The sequence below is a fragment of the Hylobates moloch genome, unplaced genomic scaffold (assembly GCF_009828535.3).
Source record: "Hylobates moloch isolate HMO894 unplaced genomic scaffold, HMol_V3 SCAFFOLD_1, whole genome shotgun sequence".
Taxonomy (NCBI): Eukaryota; Metazoa; Chordata; class Mammalia; order Primates; family Hylobatidae; genus Hylobates; species Hylobates moloch.
The window spans coordinates 34930769-34953611 of NW_026652276.1; the positions used below are offsets into that span (position 1 = coordinate 34930769).

At 41.0% G+C, this 22843-nt stretch overlaps 1 protein-coding gene across 7 annotated transcripts in view; it reads left to right on the plus strand.

Moving 5' to 3' along the window:
• KLF7 (KLF transcription factor 7) overlaps positions 1-4977 on the plus strand; it is a 94824-nt gene extending 89847 nt beyond the window's left edge. For all 7 annotated transcript variants that reach the window (XM_058439199.1, XM_058439201.1, XM_032754754.2 and 4 more), the window contains one exon: positions 2780-4977. In XM_058439199.1, coding sequence (XP_058295182.1) covers positions 2780-2831 — 52 coding nt within the window. In that variant the 3' untranslated portion in view covers positions 2832-4977. The remainder of the gene's footprint in view (positions 1-2779) is intronic.
• Positions 4978-22843: the final 17866 nt, after the last annotated feature.

Consider the following 22843-nt stretch of genomic DNA (forward strand, 5'->3'; position numbering starts at 1 on the left):
TGGCGATTCCTCGGGGATCTAGAACTAGAAATACCATTTGACCCAGCCATCCCATTACTGGGTATCTACCCAAAGGACTATAAATCATGCTGCTATAAAGACACATGCACACATATGTTTATTGCGGCACTATTCACAATAGCAAAGAGCTGGAACCAACCCAAATGTCCAACAACAATAGACTGGATTAAGAAAATGTGGCACATATACACTATGGAATACTGTGCAGCCATAAAAAATGATAAGTTCGTGTCCTTTGTAGGGACATGGATGAAACTGGAAAACATCATTCTCAGTAAACTATCGCAAGGACAAAAAACCAAACACCGCATGTTCTCACTCGTAGGTGGGAATTGAACAATGAGAACTCATGGTCACAGGAAGGGGAGCATCACACTCTGGGGACTGTTGTGGGGTGGGGGGAGGGGGGAGGGACAGCATTAGGAGATATACCTAATGCTAAATGACGAGTTAATGGGTACAGGAAATCAACATGGCACATGGATACATATGTAACAAACCTGCACATTGTGCACATGTACCCTAAAACCTAAAAAATTTAAAAAAAAGAATGGTACCTTCTTTATAGGGATCTTATAAGGATGTTACATTTAAAAAAGAAATACCTACAAACACAATGTCCCAACTTGGATCTTCTTTCTCCAGGTTGTTGGGATAAAAGAAGGAATGAAAGAGAGAAAAAGAAGGAAGAAAGAAGGCAGGGAGGAAGAGAGGGAGAGAGGGAAAGAGAACAGGCAGTGGGAAATACTGAGTTGTACCCTCAGGACATGAGTTATGCCAGTTAGATGCTAAATTCCCTGCAGGCTATATTGATTTTTCTGTGTACCAGTGACATGGAGTACTAGTTTTTAAAGAAAACTTAGTGACACTGTTGTATAGCAAACCAAACCCCCTTTAGAGGCATCTCTAAGGGATTATCTAAGTATATTCCTCACACAAAGTCAGGGCTGGAAGTAAGTGGGTATAATTGGAATTGTTATTATGCAGCATGTTATTGGATTAGATTGTTTTCTGTTGTACTTTTCCCATTTTTATGTGGTTTTTGTTTTACCCTTGTCCCATTTCACTTCATTCCCTTGGAGTTCTATCCTACACATGTACCTATTTAAGGAATGGACACAAATAGGGGGTGTGGAGAATGTTGTAGTCAAGGGAAAGGGTGGATATTTTTTGTTTGTTTTAAGAATGAACAAACATAGGGAAATCCTGCCCTGAACAGGAAACCCTGCTAACCTGAACAGTGTAGCTTGCTAACATTCTGACAGGAGTTTTGGACTGTAGGGATGTCTCAGGCTTCAGGGAGCCTGGGAACTTTCTCATAGGTTAGAAAGCAGCTAGTTTCAGGCGAATGATCCAGGGAGAAAGCATACACTCAGAGCTCAGAATGACTGCTGTCATGTAGGCTGACTTCACTGGGATTTCATTCAGAACCTGAGATTGAAGCCTGCAGGGATTTGGAAACACCCATACTATTAGTTATAACATACAGAAACCTGACTTAGACTGCAGTTAGCCTCCAAGGGTATTTATGTGCTCAGGTAACTAAGAAGAACAGAATTAGATTTGTCTTTAGGCTTCACTGGATCCAGCTTCTCTGATATTATCATCAGGACTCTTTCTATCCCCCAGATCCCCTTTTTCTCTGTTGACTTCATTCTCAAGCCAACTCTTTCCCACAATGGCAATATAGACACCAGTCATTCCAGGATCCCAGTGGAAAGAGAGCTTCTCTCTTCCAATAATTTCAGCAGATGTCCCAGGGCTGGTTCTCATTGGCCTTTACAGGTCACATGGCTGTTGCTTAGCAGAGTACTGTGGCCACAACTTCAGCCTCACACAAATGAGAATGCAGAAGGGTTGCTACCCAAGAGCATATCAAATAGCTGGTGTTAGAGGAAAGAGGAAAGAAGATGACCACTGGATCCACTCTGACATGAAGAAGACACTCAGTTATGGGCCTTAGGTTCTAAAAAACACCTTAGCCTCAGTTTCCTTCACCCCCCTCCTTTCTGCCCCCAACACACACACACAAAGGGTGAGAATACTTACCATGGAGGGTTGATGAGGTTGGCGTGATATTGGGAAAACCCTTAGCGTAGGGCCTACATATAGTAACATACTCAATAACTGTGAGTACCCTAGTTCATCCTTTTTTTTTTTTTTTTGAGTTGAATATGGAGTGTCTGATAAGCCTATAAGTAGTATCACAAGCAGTATTTCTAGGCTTTCATTGTAAAGTTTAGGATTGAAATCTGGGTGTTGAAATTTCAAAGTTCCACCCTTCTATGATACAGACTAATTATTCTTTATTATATTTGCAGTATGCAGGCATGACACAGGTTTCAAAAGCACTTTCCCATTCTTCTCTTCTTTAATAATCACAATTATGATCGTAACAGTTAACATGCACTGAGATCCTACAGTGTGCCAGGCGGTATTCTAAGTACCTTGCCTAGATCATCTCATTTAATCCTCACAACCCACCTATGAGGTAAATGCTATAATTATCCCCACTCTACTGAGGAGGAATTAAAGTACAGAGAGGTTAATGTGCTCAGAGTCACACAGCTATTGGAAGAGATGGGATTTAAACCCAAGCATTTTGCCCCTCAAACTTACCTTCCCAACACATGGCCCTGTTTCTCAATGCATGTGCACTGTCTCTGTTTAAAGTAAGGGAAATCATTTCCTAAGGAGTGATGCAAGTCAAGCTGTTTGCTGGGAGCTCTCTAACATCCTTGTTGTTTATATCTCCTAGGTGTTTTTCCAGGTCTGACCATCTTGCCCTCCACATGAAGAGACATATCTAAAAAACCGAAAGGCCAGAGTTGCCGTGGCATCGGCTAGTGTCTAAAGGAAACGCCGTGAGGCAGGGGGCTGGACTTCAGGCGGGGACCCATTGCCTCGCAGAAGAAAGTTCTCACTTATAAACCTCTGTACACACACACACACATATACATACACGCACAGACCCACACACATACACACTGTCATGCACTCAACTATATTTAAAATATATACGTCTATTCTTTATGCCTTGCCCTAGCCAGATGGAAGAAGATGAAGAAGGAAACCAGGTGAACTCAGCAAGGCAGACTGGCTGCTTACTTCAGCACTATTGGAATTATTTCCCACTGTTGCCAATGGAAATCAAAGAAAATGAATGTGACGTCTTTGCAGGTGGATGGCAGTCCGAGGGGCTTATTTAACTTGCTTCTCAGTGCAACTTGATAGGAGAATCCAGCATCTTAAAGTTGCATATGTGTAGCACTAATGTTTCTTTTTAAATAGTTGGGGGAAAATGACCTAGAAAACCAAATTGCAGTTTGGTAGCCAAAATTAACTCTTGGTTTATTTGTCCTTTGTGTGTGAAAAGTCCTACTATTCCGTGCGTGAGACTTCCTCACAGAACTGTTGACTGGTTTTGGTTCTTAGTACTATTGAGATCTTTCGCGTCGATCCCAACGGCCTTAGCGGCGGCAGACTCTGGAATAACACCTTACACCTTTCTGGCCTGCATTTCTGTAGACTTCACTCTCAAGGGAGGAGTTTTCTTACTTTTTGACTTTTGCACACCATATGCACTAGGGATTCTGGAAACTTCTAGCATGACTGCAGAGTGGCCAAGAGAATAAAGTCCTTGATGATAAATCACAGTATATCCCTTGAGCCTCACCTTATTGCCAGTGCTAGATTTTTTCTTTTTAATCTCTCCGTTTTTGCTAATGAAAACTTGAAAAGCTTATTTGGAAGCTTAAATGTTTTATCTTTTCTCCATGGACTAAACCTCTCCAGGACTCTCTCGGCACCTGGATGTCCAGCTCTCGAAGCAGCCAATCAGATGGGACATCACAGTTCTCTCATCCTCCTTGAGGCATGATGACCTCAGCTCATAGTGATCAACCGTTGTGCTGTGTGTCATTGCTACCCCATAACCAGTTACAGCATAGATGTCGCTAGTCTCAGAGGGCAGCTGCGTATTTAATTTAACTCTGGTTTATGACCTGACAAAAAGCCAAAAATATCACTCTTTCCAGGAGTGGGGAAAACTGAGGATGCCTCCCAAGTCTAGTGGCTTCACAAAAGATCATCCTATCTTCTCTGTCATGCCCACCGAGCTCCCATTCCCCTACTTGTTACAATACACGATTTAAAACGCCATTGTGGGAGCGAAGGGTTGACACTTAAGGAAAAGGTTGAGGTGTTTCTCATGGGCTGTCTAAAAGGAGAGAAACGTTTCTTTCTTTGTTTTTTTTTTTGGCTAGGCCCACCATGACTTGTGACCTAGAACCCCCAGGATTAACAGAGGCCTCACATTTACTCTGCAAGCTGACTCCAAAGGAGTCTACAGTCCTTATTTGTCATACCACACACACACATCTAATAGTGGTCTCTATCTACCCGCATTCCTAGCTAGCTGGCACTGGCCTCAACTCCAAAGACTGCCTTTAGGACCATCAAATGGCCTATGCAAGCAAGCGGGGTGGTTATTAGGACAGATTGTATATTTTGTATATTCTGGGACCATCCCTTCAAGACACGTCTATAAAACAAAAATGGCGCTTGGTCCACACACGGTTGCTGCTCCCTCCTACCAGCTGGCTCCCCTCCTGTCCTCCTCTGACTGTTTGACTCATTGACTGTTAAAATGCCACCCCATACATATTTGGGATGCAAAACTGAAGTCAAAAGAAAATAATAATATAAGAAACACAAACACATATATGACAGCAACCTTCAAGATCTGGCTTTTCAGCTTTCTGCAACCTTTGTTTTCACTGAAATGTTGAAACTACTCGTCTGAGGGCAAAGGAACCTCCTCACAAATGCTGTAGCTGCCAATTGGACACTTGGGGCATTTCGAGGTCTGGCCCTAAGAATTTACTTTCTCCTTTTCCTTTTTTCTATTTAGACCAAAAAAAACAAAAAACAAAAAAAAACAAAAAAACAAAATAATACAAAACGAAAAAAAAAAAAGAAACAACACCCGTTAACACACACACACACACACACACATAAAATCTGTCCATTTGCCGGAGGCAATTATATGTATGTTAGTTGGAGGGTATTAAAATCAGTTTTATTCCAAAGATTTAAAACTAGACATGACTTAAAAAGAATTTCTGGAGCACTGCTTGCTGACAATCTCGTAGTTCTCTACTGCATTTGAGTGCATTTTGTGGCCAGTCCATCAGGGCGTACCGTGGGATTATATTTGAATGTGTGGTGTATCCTTCCTGGATGAAGGATGTGTGAGGGACCTTGAACCTCAGCTGTATTAAACTGTAGCGCCTCCAGTCAGTGCACTAGATGAAACTTTTAGACACCCTGAATTCTGTTGGTTCTTTTCCTTTATGTAGCAGCCTCCAGCATGAATGCACGCACACGCCAGTGATGGCATTAAGCCATGGCCACCACGATTTGCAAATGTTCTCTCCCAAGCTGGAGCTGCTCTTGCCTCTCGAAATGCTATTATTAAGGGTTTATAATACTTAATTTAATTTTCGAACTGACCAATGCAAGGCTCTATTAAAAAGAAAGTTTAAAAAATGCAAAAGAGTAATCATTGCTTGTTTGCTCCCTATTGTCATCTGTGGTCTCATTTGAATGTGGCAGAACAAAGGCCCTTTGGTCCTCATCAGTGTCTGAAATGTTCAGTAATTTCTCTCTCTTTTGTATCAGTGAGGTCCTTTGTAATCTGCTCCTGACCTTTCTTGGAGCAGGGTGCATTGAAACTCAATGGTGGTGCTTGCTTGCTTCAGAGTCATTTGTTGACTGTGAGAATTGGCCTAAGAATTTGGTGGGTGCTAAGTGGATGGCTTTGAAACTGTTCTTCTTTAGCCCACTTGACACCCGTGAATGATGACCAGTCCTGATCATTTTGGAAATGGATTTGTAATAAAATGTCCATCACCTCTGCAGTGGCAGAGATGGTTGCTAAGAGCCTCTAGATCGAGCAGGTTTTCCAAGAAGTAGCCTGAAGACATTTTGCTCCCAAGAGGACTGGTTATTTAAAACAGTGCATTAATGGACATTTGAAACACATTAAACCCCTTTCTCATTTCAATTGTTATCTCCTAACACTCCAGGGGATCCCAAATTTGAAAGGAAAAACCCGGCCTGGTGTTTCTGGTGGTGTCCTAACAAGCACGCTTTTGTCCAGGGTTCAGAGTTGGACATGTAGAAAAAGAGTTTCTAAGCCACTGACAATTTTTTTTTTTTTTGTAATTTCAAATTATACTTCTTTCTCCTGCCACATGACTGTAAGTCATAGACATGGAAACCTGAAATTATAATGCTGCTCCTAGCTACTGGCCGCCTGACCCACCCATGGTTAATGGCTCAGCTCAATGCCTGGTGGTAATGAGTATTATGTCCAGAAAAAGAGATGTTCAGATTCCATGACAAAGCTGCATTTTTGTAAAAATATTGGAGACCCCAAAATGAACTTCATGCTGACCATTTCCTCCTCTCTGTGTGCTTTCCCTTGCAAAGCCCTTCAAATCTCCTCCTCTCGACGCCATCTCCTCTCCACCTGCACCTCTTGTGCCCTTTGTACATCTTTGATTGCCTGATGATAACAGGGTAAAAGGACAGCCAACCTCATGCCTGATTAGCAGAACCGAATCCTAGTTTTAAAAAATCTTCTCTGGCTTCAGAGAAGATTTTATAAGGACTTTTGTTTGGGATAAGCTTTCCAGATTATCCATGTCTATTTACATCAAAGGGGAAAGAAATGGGGCTTTTGGATGGCTCTTCCAGTGCATTCGGAACATTGCCTCTTGCCTTTATTACTGCGTTTTATGGCAAAGCCAAAAGAAAGAAACTCAAGTTGCAAGAACAAAACCCAGTGACCAGTTTTGATGGTTCAAAATGATTTCCTTTATGGAAGTCACTTCTTAAAATGTTAAATAAAAAGTGGGAAGTGCTTTTTGCATGAGTTGCTTTTAGGTGCGGGAAGAAGGTAGGCAAAGTAAGATAAAGATGGAACACATTTAACTACAAAAAATCAGGTTCATTTTTTAGTTTATTAGAATTTTTTTGAAATCTCAAGAGGGCCAACATTTCTGGCTGCAATTTTGCACCCAGTACATTGCCAAAATGAACATTCAGTAAATAGAACCTGATTGAAATTTACTCCTGGAAGCTTTCCTTTGCATTTTCGGGAAGTGGCCGCCTGCCAGTCACAAGAGTTGGGAGGCAGGAGGGGAGGACTCAAATTCTGGGTGTCTGGGTTAAATTTCGGTGAACATGGTGATATCTCAGTTTGAAATCTAGAGGGCCTATCCTGAGTATACATCAATGTCTCTTTGATGGCCTACTTTCCTCAGTGAGGATATTTGGGAATACTTGAGATGGAACAACAGAAACGTGTGAAAGGAAGCAAAAACTTCTTGTAAATAACGTGACCTCCCATGACGAACTGCCTGAGGCTTCAGGGTTTTTTCTTGCTTTCAACACTCTTAAATCTCCTCTGTTGGTTCCTAATAGATCCCAGAAAAGGGAAAAATAAAGCTGCAGTTAACTTTCTTACGTGCATCCTTCCAATAGAGTACTGTATTCTTCAGGTGTTTTGCATTTAACATAAAAGTCCTCGGGAAACAGGTGTCAAAAACAGAGAGAGAAATCCTGGGCCATCACTTCACAAATATCCCAAACAAGATATTCCTTTCAAACAGGGCTCCCTCTCAGTGGTCATGAGGGAAGGTTGATAATGTTCTTTGTTGGGGACTGTTTATACAATTTTTTTTCAACTGTGAGCTTTGGAATCGTAACTTGCTGTGAGTCCAGCTTCTGTCTACTGCCATAAGATGGACCCCACGTCAGCATAATGAGGGTGGTATATATGCTCGCACCTAGACATGCGCATATGTACCTGTCGTACCTTCACGGAAGGAAAACAGGCTACTGACGTTTCGGAGGAGTAGCCACCAGTGCCTAATATCTTTTGGGGGGGATGGATGCTTATAATTGCCAGTATATCGAAACCACACTGGGAGTTCCACATAGTGGGGAGGGGTTGGGGGTGGGCAGAGGGGACATTTTAAACCTAGGCCTTTGGACTGGAGGCAGAATGATTTCTGCAAACCTAGGTCCTGAAGGCTTTGGGGCTTATTGGCTGGTTCTCAACCTTTTTGTTTTTTCTTCCCAGCATGCATTTCCTATCTAAACCCAGACTTAGTTTAATTTCCTTATCTTTCACTTCTGCTTCATTCCAGGGAGGAAAAATACACCTGTTAATGGCCAAGATTTCCTTGCTAACACAGAGGCAAAAATAAATGTCTAATGTTTTTGAAGCCTCCCCTTCCTTTCCACAAGCCCCTGCCCGCCCCCGCGTCAAGCTCCTTCTCCCACTTCCTACTCCCACACAACTTCCCAGCCACCGAAACTTTTCTTTCAAATCCTTATTATCCTCTTAGCAGTTGCTTGAATAAATTTATTTTTGCACTATACGTTTTCTTTTTGCCAGATGTGTCTAACAAGTGTGTTTGGAGAGACCTACTCCCAGCCCCGTCTCCTTCCCCGCCTCCCCCCGTCACATTCTCTCAGGCCTTCTCTGGTATTTATAATATATCACAGAAGTACCCAGTCTTATAGCCCTCGGTTATGCCTTTTTTTGACATTTTATTTTTTTTAAGCTTTTTATATATATATATATATAAATATATTACTTTGTCAAGTTTTTTTGCTGTACAAAAGTCTTAAGATTTAAAACTATTATTTGTATTATATGATGGTGGTATGTTAATGTTACAAAATTATTAATGAAGAAGAAATTTATTTTTGTTACTGGTCTGTTTCATAATTCTTTTTTAAATTGGTATATTGTAAGATATCTATGCAAAAAATGTTATGTGACGCATTTTTATTTAAGAATGTAATATGTGTAATAAACAGTAGAATGTGTTTGGTCTTGGAATGCTTTACTGTATTTCTCCTTAGCTTGTTTCACTGGGGAAAAAAATCTTCGAAAGACACAAGCGGGTACTTACTTCGTGAAAGTTTTCTTTCTTGGAGAAAGGGAAAGCAAAAGGTTGTATTAGGTTATCTTCGTTTGGGAAGTTGTGTGTGTGTGTGCGCGCGCGCGTATGTGTGTATTTTATACTTTCGTTGAGGTAACTCAATGCCCAAATAAGAAGGGTCACTGAGTTTATTTCTTCAAGGGGAAAAAGGGAGCCAATTGTTGGAGATTATGAAAAGCAATATTTTAGAATGATATAGATTACAAGATGTTATTTGTTGAGGGGGTTGGGAGAGGCTTATTGAAAGCAGTTTATGTGGCGAGAGAAGGAGGCAGTTTGTTCCGGGATGGTGTTTAATAGGAACCTATTGGGAAAGGATCTTTGAAGCAGTTTGTGAAGGAAGGAGGAAGGGGAAAGATCAGAGGGAATAATTTGGGTGAGGGGTAGGGGGGAGGTAAAATGACAGGAGATGGTTGGAGTGGGGAGGAAATGGGTAACCGGAAGCCAGGAAATCCAGCTGGCTGTGGAGAGTACAAAAAACTAGATGGAAATACAAGCAGCTTCAGACCCAGAGAAGAGAGGGAGATGAAAGCCCCAGGGAAAATTCTCAGAACTGAAAAGAAAAGTACTAAAATCTCTGCCACACACGACTTCCAGGAAAGAGCATCACCATTAAGGAGGAAGGTAGAGAACCCAGCTGGTGGCGTCGCCTCAGCATCCTGAGCTCAGCGATTCCCCAAGAGAAGTGGTGTCATCCACAGGAAACAACAGTAAAACACATTTGTCACACGGGACACAGCACTAGTCAAGCTCTCTTTGCATTCTTTGGACTTACAGAAGTGGATACGGTGGTGAATAACCTCTATCCCTAATCAAATGAATCTGACAAGAAACTTTCCAATAAATGTTTACTTTAGTAACCGTGGCTAGTGTGACTGAATTTGCTGCATGGATACAGACATTTCTCATGTCCGTGAACAGGAAACAGGTGTCAGGAGTGTGACAGTGGTTTTGGAAGGGAAGCTGAGAGTGATCAAGTTCTTGCTCTTATAAAACTCAAGGTGAAGAGAACAGTAGGTGCTGCAGGGGCCGGGAAAAATGGTTTTGAAGTGTTAAGCATCAGCTGCCGCATCTCCCGAACAGGCAAGTGAGCTGGGCAACACGGCAGCCCAAAACTGACTGACAAGAAACACATGATGTAGTGGGGAAAACACAGCCCCTGGAGTCTGAAGACCTGCCTCCTACTCCCTGTGTCTTCAGTAGCTCTGGAACTAGATGAGTAATTTAATTCTGATAACCAAACCTGGAAATTTCTCTGAGTGAGGAAGGATAAGATAGCTTGGCAATATTACCTAGAAGAAGGCTTATTATTCCACTTCCCTGACTTACAAAAAGATATCAAATTGAACGTTTTAGGTGAAGGACAAATTGCACTGTACTGAAATGTTCAGACGAGGGTGGTAAGTCTAATCTATCTGCCATAAGGAAATGAGATGGTTTACATAAGTGAATATGCTAAAAGACTTAAGCTTACATATTTAGAAACGAAATTTTTGCTTAAGACTGGTCTAAATATATATATTGCCCACTTTACAACCTTTTTGAGCATCTATTTTTACAATATAATATAAATTCAGGGATGACTCCAGACTGCGGGGTTGCTTGCCCTGGCACAAAATGACTGTATACTTTATATTGGGTGATTCTACTTTCTCTTCTGTGTTCTCCCTATTTAGAAGTTGCAAGTTCTTTGTGTGTCATCTTCTAGAAATATTTATCTCCTAGTCAACTAGACGATCAAATAGGCAAGCTTGGTAACAAGGATTCTTACGTGCAAAAACAACTATAATTTGAATCCAACAGGCAGTAGTCTGAAAGTGTAACCTGCATGTCCTAGGGGGAAGAAGGTGCGTACCGGCTATAATCTGAGGTTGTATATGGAGTCGGGAATGCTGGGGTAATGGAAAGAAGTCTCATAAAAAGCAGAGTTCAGTGGAGTTGATAAATAATTTATTATTTGTAGCTCGTTTTCCACTTACAGGTTTAGAAGAGGAGATGGTTAAAACTTTTAACTAAAATAAGATTTTGAGGTCACTGGCAGGTGATGGTTTTCTGTTTTATCCATGGGCCAATTCCTAATTCCTTCTCCAACATTAAATATTTTATCTGAGATTTTAAAAACTATCAATAGTGACTGGCTTGAACTTAACCTATTAACTTTTTTGCCTGATCATGATATAGCTATACATACAACAACACTATATTTAAAAATGAGGAAGTGATGACAAAGTTACAGGAGGGTGGAAGAACAAAATTTATGTTTGTTTTATAAACATTTACTTATGTTTATGAAATTTTTCATTTTACATACACTGCATTTGAGTTGTCCAATAAGACTGCATACACTGAATAGGTATTATTCATCAGCATGACCATTTTCTGTCACAAATGGTAAAACTGGGGGCACAGAAAGACAAATATTGCATTATCTCACTTATATGCAGAATCTAAAACAGCTGAACTCATAGAAGCAGAGAGTAGAGTCATGGTTACCAGGGGCTTTGAAGTGAGGAGGAGTTGGGGAAATATTGGTCAAAGGATATAAAATTTCGGTTCTACAGGAGGAATACAAGGATCTATTGTACAACATGGTAACTATAATTACTAGAAATGTATTTGTGCAAAAATCACTAACAGAATAAGTTTTAAATGTTCTCACCACAAAAATGGTAAGTATATGAGGTAATGCATATGTTAATTATGGCTTGACTGAGCTGTTCCACAATGTATACACATTTTAAAACAGGTTGTTTACGATAAATATATATGATTTTTGTTTGTCAATTAAAAACATAATTCAAAAAACAAGTAGAGAAACTGGGGTTCAAATGGAGTAAGTAACTTGATCAAGGCCCAGGGAACACAGTAAGTGGCAGACTTTTCTCTATACCTCACTGCTTCAGGGTGAGGAGGAGTCAACTCGATGCTTATGTACATGATGTCTCCAGACATAGTATCACGATTGACATCATTTCCCCATTTCCACCTCACTAGACGCAGAAGGTAACCTGTAATATCAATAGCATCACCACATGCTACCATGGGAGGTGATCTTGGCAATCTCCTTCAATGTCACCATTCTACTTGAATCAACTGAGGTTCAGAGAGGTTCCAACTTGTCCAAGGTCATATAGTACATCCTTTGCAGAACAGGAGTAAATCCAGGGCAGTTGATATGCAGTGATGCTCTCCTGGACTTGGCAGTGTTTCTTAAACTTCAGTTACTTGAGCACAGCCTTCAAGATTCTTTTATTATCCTTGCACTATTTATTACTTCTTTAATAGTTTTTTAAATTGACACACTTTTTAAACCCCAAATACCTGTTTTAGCTTTGTTCTTGGCAAAAATATCCCCAAAACTACTGGTCTGATAAGCTATTTTTTCCTTTAAATAAAAATGAAAATAAATTAATAACTCAAAATAAAAGTACACATCTTTGTGTTACATAAAAGCCCTCAGTTACTACTGGTGGTATTTAAGAGGCACTGTTCTGTGCCATTCTCTAAAATCTATGCTGTACCATTTCTCTTTAGCTAATTATTTAGTCCATATGATGCTCCTCGGAGCACATTTCAAATTGAATCGAAAACTAAGTGCATGTGAAAATTTAATAAAGACTGATTTGATGACTGGGAAGTTACTTAAGGATGCAGAGATCCCATAAGAGGAAAAAGATAATGTGGCCTGTGAGTGGAGTGAATGCACATTCTCTGCCTCGTTTTCCCCTGCTTGGAACACGCATTCCCTCAGGTACAGGCACTTTCGGTGGGTGGGCTCTTGGCCACGTCCTGCCATTGTTCTGGGGATGGAGCCCTGAGCATTAGATCTTGACTGTTCCAAGTAAGTCTTAGCCTTTCCCTTGGTTTCCCAATCAACAGTCAATGCCCGGAAACCAATGCATGCTGTGAGGCACAGCTTCAAAATGTGCTCACCTTCATGGCACAGTTCTGAGATGCCCAGGCCACTGCCTATACATGCACATGAACACACAACTCAGCCCCCAAAATATTTTTCCAGTCAGCTCCCAAACACTTGATATTCTACTATTAAATATTTATTGTTTTAGCCTAAGGGTTTCCTTCTTTTTAAATTACAACTAATCAGGAACACATCATTCTTTATGCCGTATCTATCATATGGACCTTAAAGTTAATGCGTTTATTCCATCCGTTCATATGAAAAGTTTTTAAGTGCAGGGAGGATGAGAGGTAGGGAGATAATGGATGGAAAAAAATAGAAGCGAGTGCCCAATTTGGGGATTCAGGAGGTGGGAAGTGTAAGTAATCAGGCAGGCAGTTTTTTGCCCATCACTGCAGAACTCCAGGATAGTTATACCATTTCATAAAGGAACTGAAGCAATATTTTCTGGCAGGCAAAGTCTCCTACATGACCAAAATGAGAGTCTACAGGAACCTGGGTCTGCAGAGCTTATCACAGCAAAGAGCTACCAGCAAGTGGGCAGCTTCTTGTTAGATAATAATGGCAATTACACATCCCTACTTGCTGGCCTTGCTTCTGTTCTTTGAATCAACAACTTTCAGCATCCTTATTTTGCTGCGAGCAGAAAGTCAACAGTCCTTTATAAAAATGAGGATGTGTTTGAGTCACTGGGGGTATATTTAAAGGATCATCATTTGTGAACTCTAACATCAGAACCTAAGCAATGACAACACACTTTTTGCAGCTCGACAACATTCTGTTCTTGGGGTTAAGTTTGCAGACTGTTCTGAGAAATACATGAACTAGAATTATAGGATTGCTAGTCAAAGCACCCAGACTATTAGAAATTTTAAAACTCTGATCTTATTTACATGCTTTGGTGAACTCATGGAAACAAAGACCAAAAGATTTACCACTAGAAACCTTAAGTGAATTGATGCTGTCTCAAACTTGCAAAAAATTATTTTCTCTTTCCTTAGAAATATCTAACTATACTCCAATGCACATATAGTACATGATGACAATATTAATGAATGGCCAAAATGTAAATCTTGTCTTTGATGCTGAGAACTGGTAACAACTTTCTGTTCCCAATCTTGGTTTCTTTGTTTTCATTTTTCTTCCCATTTATTCTCTTTTCCTGTTTTGCCTTTCTGTCTCCTCTCTACCTTCTGATATCTGCAAAAAAAAAAAAAAAAAAAAAAAAAAAAAATTCATAGTGAAAAACCATCTCCCAAGCCCACATTGGGCTTCCTTCTCCAGTGTCACCCCAATGACATAGCCCCATCTCCCCTAGGTCATCCTTCTTCCTCCTCCCTCTTCCTCTGTACCTTTAAAAAGTCATTATCTCCCAGTTGGAGGGTGTTCATTTTTCAGCCTAATTTAGAATGGTGCTACCAAGAGAATGATTTGGGTTGTTTTGCTGATCCCCCTAGGGAGAATTAGAAACAGGAAACTGCAGGCTAGCATGAAGGATTCCAACACATATCTATTTGTTAAACACTGTGATATGCCAGACAGTAGGTCAGCACAGGAATGCATGTTGTATAAGGTGTGTCAATCACATACTTACAAATTTGAATGTTTCTTAACAAGACACATGAGCAATAAAAAAAATAATAATAAAATAGCTATCTTATGAATCTCAGAGAGTTAGGATTGTAAAATACCAAATATAAACCTTCTCCCTTAGTTCCAGTCCTTTCCATTACAATAAAGGTGGGCTTTGATTTACACAACATAATTATTTTCCAAACAGAAGTGGACTTCTGTTTAAATGCATGCAGAAACCCACTGTGTGCAATGTTTCTTAAGGTGTGGGCCAAGACCACCTGCATCAGAATCATCAAGGGTGTTTTTAAAAAAATTCAATTTTCTGAGTTTCACCCCAAACCTGAATCATACCCTCTGCAGGGTGGGGCTTGGGCATCTGCATTTTAACACGCCCTCTCAGGGTCATCCCAGACCACCTCAGTCTCAGAAACACTTTGGGAGAGGGATCATTCTGTGAAGCAAAGCAAAGCAACATTTTTACAAAGAAAACAAGCCTTCTCTAGTTTTCTGAAAAATGTGGATTTTTAAACATCTGTACTTATGATTTGCTTAAAGTGTGGTGTGTCTGTTCATTGGACTGCATATGTTTGGGATCTGTCACAAAGAAAACTGCCCTACCACCAGTCACTATGGGGTGACTTCCAAGAAGGCAGCTGTTCAGGTAAAGTTCCAGGAACCCACTCTTGAAAGTGTACTGAAATCGACTATCCCTGGGTCTTTTCCCAGAAAAGACATCTATGGTGGTAACTCTTTGGGGATAGTAGTTTGTATTTGGTTGGGTTTGATTCAGTCCTCTTATATGGACTTGGCATCTTTTGCCCTTTGCTGAGGTAATCTCTGGCCCAGGCCCCAAACCGAGCATAGAAATATCCGTTACTGGCCAGGCGCAGTGGCTCATGTCTGTAATCCCAGTAATTTGGGAGGCCAAGGCAGGCGGATCACTTGAGACCAGCAGTTCGAGACCAGCCTGGCCAACATGGCAAAACCCCATCTCTATAAAAAATACACAAATTAACTGGGTGTGGTAGTACACGCCTATAATCCCAGCTACTCAGGAGGCTGAGGCAGGAGAATCACTTGAACCTGGTAGGCAGAAGTTGCAGTGAGCCAAGATCATACCACTGTACTCTAGCCTGGGAGACAGAGTGAGTCCCTGTCTCAAAAAAAAAAATAAAAATAAAAATAAAAAAAAGAAAGAAAAAAGAAAAGAAAAAGAAGAGAAATACCTGTTACCAAGACTGAAGAATTTGCCTGCTTTAAGATGTAAGACTACAGTCTGTGTCTTACCCTTGGCTTCTCAGAAGCCATTGGCACCCTCTACGTTGCAAGTCCTCTTTGTTCTTTAAAACTTTGCCTTCTTCCTCACTGCCATTTTTTGCCACTGAAGCTCAGCTTTTAAGCAGAAACTCCCTGGGGCTAAGAGCTTGAGGACCCTGAGAGAGAGAGAGAGAGAGAGAGCTTGAAGACCCCATATGAGTCTGTTGTCTGTCAACAAAGCATTTTGAGCTAAGCCCAGTTGTATGTCCAGATTTTTTTAATCAACAAAATTGGAGGAAGGAATATATGTTGCAGTTTGCAAAAATGGGCTTTTGTGTATTCTGAGAAAGTTATTCTAAGAATAGGCCTGTGGAAGACCTAGCAGGGAAAAATATGAGCAAAAGAGGAATTCTCAAAACCCCTGTGAAATCTCTTTCTGAAAATGCTCAGAGACAGATCCCTGCTTATCTCCTTCCTCTGACCTGCAGCACCCCAGAGATGATGTGGTTGGCTCATGGAACAGGAAGGGAATTGCCATAAATCTGAGCTAATTTGGAAAGGGAAGGATGGAGCAGATACGCAGCAATCAATAGAACGACGTCTTGTTTTGTGGTAAATGTTTACTGGCTCTGTTGCTGGAATGTAATCCTGCTGCATCAGAACATGGGCTATTAGAGGTGAAATGAGTTCACGTAACATCCTCCCTGTGTAGTTGGTATGCATCATTCCTCTGAGTACCAGAGTCCACTGTCTCATGATTCCTACTAGAGAAAAGGTTTTGGACGATTCTCTACATCATCTTTACTTTTATTGTTTCATGATTCCTAAGAAAGAGAAAAATGACCAATTTCTCTTTCCTTAGCCCACATTTTGCAGGATGGGCTGTATAAATGCCACTTAACAGTTCCTTCCACTCCTGAAAGTGCAAACAAGGAGAGGAAACCACAATGAGAACAGCGACTAAATTGTTCCTTCACTGACTAAGCTAGAGGAGGGATGCATTGCTCAGCTGCTGAGGGGAGAAGGAGGCGAAGCATGTGTTTTCTTGTCATGGAAAGGAGAGGGTATTAAAAATGCTTTGACTGAAAAGCAAGTGCACTAATTGATTGTTAATGACTGCACAGCCCTAAATGTCTGGAATTTGGTTTAGATTCAATGTAATTTGACATTTGCCAACCATTATTAAATCCCTTTGATGCTTTCCCTGTGCTGTGCTGATGAGCAGCTGATTGGCTCTTGGGGACAGAAAATGTGAATGGTTGGGCACCAAGTCAACGGGGTGTCTGGAAGACAGCCAATTCACCCACGCCCTTCAGTCTCCCCAGGCTCGCTGCTGTGGCATTCTCCATGCCTCGGTCTTCTTGGGGCCCCTTTCCTGTTTCTGCCAGCTCTATTCTCTTCCATCCTCATTCTCAAAATTGCATTGCTTTTCCAGCAGCAGTTCACTTTAAAAGCAAAATGTATCTTCTGCTCTATTGGCTGCTCCAACTCTGACGTCAACATCTCCTTGCAAAGAACAAAAACATACTACAATTGTATCAAGGTAAAAAGATTAATAAAAAAGATGTAGAGGGATTATATGAAACCCTGTTGGAAAAATCATCACTGTGGGAATTTGAGAGTTATCAGGCCTCTCCCTCTCTTTCATTTCATTTCTCCTTTTCTTTATGTATTTTCTCTTCCTTCCACAAACGAACTTCCTTGCCTCCTCACCCATTGCATATGGCCTAATGTCACTTCTAGCATAGCTGCCTCTAAACTTCGTTAGTCCCAGGCTCTACAGAACCTGTTACATGGCTCCCCACTGACACAGTCTCTGGGTCCCAATTCCAATTTCTCATGAGAAATAATTTAATTGGCCAGGCTCCCAGGTGGCTGAATTGGCTGTTGCTCTGGGACAAGGCCAAGGCACATGTGTTTATCCTTCCAGAACCAAGGCTGAACCATAGGCAAGAAGGAAAAGATGGGCAGCTCAGGTGTGCTTCCTCAGTGCAACGCAAGAGCCTTCCTATTTATTTTGCGGTCAACTCTCTCAGAATATTCAACACAGCCTTGCAAATAGTTCTATTTCGTGTGTTCATAATTTACAGTGTACACCAACTCTTGCACTGACCCACTCACTTTTCCAGAACTACCAATTGTTCCTCATCCATACTTCTGCTGCATCTTCTTGCAAAAGTCTTAAGGGGTAAAAAAAATCAGAGCACTTTTCAAGACAATGAATCAAGAGGAGAACCAAGAGGAAAATCAAGAGGAAAGCTGCATAATGAAGAAAAAAACCCACATTATTCCATTAGAGTAAGGACAAAGATGAGTTTTCTTATTGCCAGGTGTGAGGCAACATGGTATACAGGCAGAAATGATGGTGGATGAGGAGTCAGGAAGCATTGTCCTAGCTCTAGCTGTGCCTCTGGTGAGCTTTGTGACCTGAGGAACATTGCTTAGCCTTTCTGGGCCCCATTCTTTCTTTCCTAAGAAATAAAAAGAACGGATTAAATGAATTTTAAAGTTCTATTCATAAATTCTGTGATAATATAATTTCAAGAAATATTTGACGTAAAAATTATAGAACAGCAAAATAATTTGAATGGTCCCAGAGAACTGTTTATCTTTTCCATCGCTCTTTTCATTCATTCAACAAATATTTATTAGGACTGTTTTACATGCTGGCAATCTCCGTGCTAGGCTCTGAGTACACAAATGACAACAGATACAATCTTCCACAGAATGCACAATTGAGCACATGAAGGAAAATCTCTATCATCTACATTGTAGTATCTCCGGGGTAAGCCTTCCTTTTACATTTAATGCTGTTTTCTCCTACAAAACTGATGACATGTGGCTTCTTTTTTTCTTGCCCTAAGTTACTGCAGACTTCAGTCTCCTGGGGAAGCCCTTGAAAACCCTAACACCCTAACTGCTGCAGAGAAACAGGGACATGGCTGGAGAGAGACACTGGGCCTCTTTTCCATATCCTTCTGTGTCAGATCTTTCCAACAGGACTTCCTCTTCTGGTTTAGAATAACTTCCAAAACATCAGAAGCCCTATATTGCAAGATAAATGTAAAAACATGGTGAAGCACAACCAGACACTAATTATGAATTATCCGCCATGTTTTCCAAGCTCTATTAGCTCTCCAAGCTCTATTAGCTCCTGGAGATGATTTTAAGAATTACACGATTTAATGCATGGAGAATGAGGGGAGTCAGGCCTGGCACATGTAACAAGCTTGATAAGTGCTGGCTGTCATTATCTTTACTAATAGAAATTCTCATCATTCTGGGGGCGGGTTTTCTGGATCTGAAGGTAATCATGGTTCTTGGAGAAATGCACGCACTGCTTACGCTCAGCCCAAAGCTTGGACTGTGGCCTCAGCTTTGGGGTTCAGGACAAGAAAGACAATGGTGGGGATCTCCATTTGTGGCATATGGCCTCTCTCTTTCCCCTCCTCTTCTGCAGCCCCCCAAGTGCCGTGTCGCCCGCTCCACACAGAGCCAAGATGCCTCTTAACAGGGGGATCCTCAGCGAGCCTGGGGCACGTGTTTCCCAGGTTCCATCCTGCTCTTTGTCCGGAGACTTCATCCTTGAAAAGCTAATCAATGGATTCTCAGAAAACAGAACCCCGGTGGGAATGTTTGCCATTTTCTTTGCTAAGTGTTATTTTTTCCATATTAGAGGTCTGATTTCCTGCAATTCTTGGAGAGCACTGGGAGGAAGAAGGGTGAGGAAACTGGGCCAGGGGCACAGTGATTAAGCACCCGCTCATTTCTGCCCCTTTCCTTCCCAATGGCAACAAAGAGCATTTAGGCCTCCCTGCCTCAGTTATTTTGGTATAGAGAGAACAATGGCATTGTTCATGTATTCTAGATGGTCTGAGCAGAAGATTCAGCTCTTTCCCCTTGGTTCTGTCACTCACCAGCCGTGTGACTTTCCGGGGGCATCGCCTCCCTGGGCCAGTTTCTTCAACCGTTTAAAGGAGACAACACTTGCTTGTTCAGTGACTTGGATTTCCTTCAAAATAAAATGTCAGGAAAGTCTAACATACTATTATTATAATAAAAGACTTCTGTTTTGGGAAATAGCACTCAGTGCGAGGTGAAGAAAGAGAGAGAAGCTGAGAGAAAAGGGAAAGGTACCGAAGAGTGTTTCAGAAGAATATTCCGAGCCATTCTTCTACCCGTCCCCCATCTGTCTCTAAGGGGACCTTTATATTGGTTGTCACAAACCAATCATGGGTGGTAGTACTTCTAGTACTATAATAGTAAAGCTGATTGGGTTGATTCGACTTGGTTATTTAGATTTTTAATAACAGCTCTAACAGGCATAAAATAAAGAAAAAACAATTTATCAAAGTAATTACTAGCAATGCTAGGACAATAATGGTTAACTATTAATAGTGAAAGCTATACCCATTTTGGTTGTTACGTTACAGCTGTCCAAGATCTTTAACATCTTACCTCATTTAAGAGTCATAATAAATTTGTGAGGTCAGGAGGGTAGATTTTCTCTAAGCCCAACTCCCTATCTTATCTGTTCTTTGTTTTTTGAGTGAGGAAACTGAAGCCCAGGGAGGTTCAGTCCCAGCAGTCCTAAGCTATAGAGCTAAGGTCAAAACATCACTCTCCTGTCCATTCACACCACTGTGTGCTGCCAGCATTTCCTTAAGCAATTTTTACCCTACTGTAATGGGATGTCCAAATATTCGGTTCACTTAATAGATGCTTATATTTATAATTGAGTTATAAATATTCTGAAGGTTTGTTTAGAGGGTAAGTTGAAATATATTTTTAAGTCCATTTTTAAAGCTAAAAACACAACTACATTTTTGTATTTGGTCATTTATAAGGTCAGGCATTTCTGTTTAGTATTGTAAAAACTGTATGACACAGGAATTGGGATTAGGATTAATTAATTTACTAATTTAACTAGTGAGTAGACAATAAGCTAAAGATTGTGCCAAACACTAGGGATTCCAAAGATGCACAAGGCAATTTCTATTAGTTAGAACTGAAAATTTATGTTTACTTATTTATTTTTGGTGTTGGCAAAAACTCGAAGTGGTCAATGCACAATAGGGAGTTCATTATAAGGACTCGGGTATAATTTATTATAGGGATACTAGGGTGTCTTTGTGCAAACCCTAGCAGTGAAACATGACTTCTAGAACAGGGGGTTCAAGAGCTCAGGACCCTCCATCTGAGCTCTGTTCCCCTCAGTTCATTTATTTCATTCTTCTGTTTCTAAAGACTTCCATTGATTTTGCCCTTATTGTCAGAAAACAGGGCTACCAATTGCTCTGAAATTTCTTGCTTCAAAACCAGAGACACTAAATTCCTTTTCTCAGTTGCAATTCCAGAATTCCCAAGGAAAGCCACCGATTAGCCCTGGACCAGGAGCTCACCAGATTACTCTGCCCTGTGGGGTGGGATTCTCTCCTTCTGTCAGGTGCCTACCTCCAACCCATCAGCAGGGGCAAGGTGTGGGGTCACACTGGACTAGGATGGTGGACCCTATGATAACCACATGGGTGTAGGTGAACAGGAGCTGTTACTGGAAGGTGGATGTGGGGAAGACAATCCCATGAACACTGGACAGTCCCTGCCCTCCTGAAGCTCCCAATCTAGTGATCTATAAACAGATGACACTATAACGTTAACATAAGCTGGATTTGAGAAGTATATCACATTATTCAAAAAACACAGAAAAAGGAACAATTACTCTGCTTAGAGGGAGGAGTCAGGGAGGCTGTATAGGGAAAGTGAGGTTCAACCTGAGTCTTGAAATAGAACAAGAAAATCATCAGTGAGGAAAGGGCATGGAGGGCAGAAGGAACTGTGTGTCTGGAAGCTCAGAGGCATGGAATCCCAGCATGAATGAGTGAAAGAATAAGGCTGGGAAAGAAAACAGAACTCTCTATCCCTTTGTACCTGTGACCCATCCACTTTCCCCATCCTTTAAGGAGCAAATGAGGTCCTAGAAACATCTTTCATGGAATCATTGGCTTTTCAGAGCATTTTTATGAATTCATTAGTTTCACACAATTTTGTCTTATGATATGGAATTCCTGATTCCCTATGATGTAGGTAGTACGCACTCTTTTTTTTTTTTTCATTTTATTGATGAGAAAAGAAATTTTTAAAAGGTTGTGACTTGGCTGTCATTAGTTTAGGGTTAGAACTGGAACTAGAACCCAGGTTTTGTTTGTTTGTTTGTTTGTTTTTGAGATGGAGTCTCGCTCTGTTGCCCAGGCTGGAGTGCAGTGGTGCAATCTCGGCTCACTGCAGCCTCTGTCTCCCGAGTTCAAGCAATTCTTCTGCCTCAGCCTCCCGAGTAGCTGGGACTACAGGCACACTCCACCATGCCCAGCTAATTTTTGTATTTTTAGTAGAAACGAGGTTTCACCATATTGGCCAGGCTGGTCTTGAACTCCTCACCTCGTGATGCGCCTGCCTTGGCCTCCCAAAGTGTTGGGATTACAGGCATGAGCCACTGTGCCTGTCTGAACGCAGGTTTTTAATATACAACTCACTTCTTTCAACTCGCTCCTCCAGGTTTTCCTTTAATGCCAATTTAAGGGATCACATCTGTATCACTAATAATTCAGTCTGTTATGAAAAACCACTTGGATGGTCCCGAGTAAGTTGTATATATTTTACTTTGGTCAGCTATTTACAAAATCTTCTAAGACATCCATTAGAGAAAATTATCTAAAAGAAGGGATTCTTGTCAGCTGGGATGGGAGGGAAGGGGGACAAAATGCCGTTTCAAGAACTAGCTTATTCCTATGATTCTTTTGTTATAACAAGTATGTGCAGGTTTAAGTGAGTCACATAATGTGTAAAATGAATGGGTGATCATTTTTTCACCTTACAAAAGGATTGCCTGCTTGCTTTGTAAGTCACATGAAGCCAGGGAATGTATCACGTTTTTGAAGAGCTAGAATTTGTCCAGTGTGGTCTGCTGTGCCTGGTACATTGTAAGTGTCCAATAAATGTTTGATGAACAAATACAAGGAATTTTTTTAAAAAATAAGGTCACAATATAGAT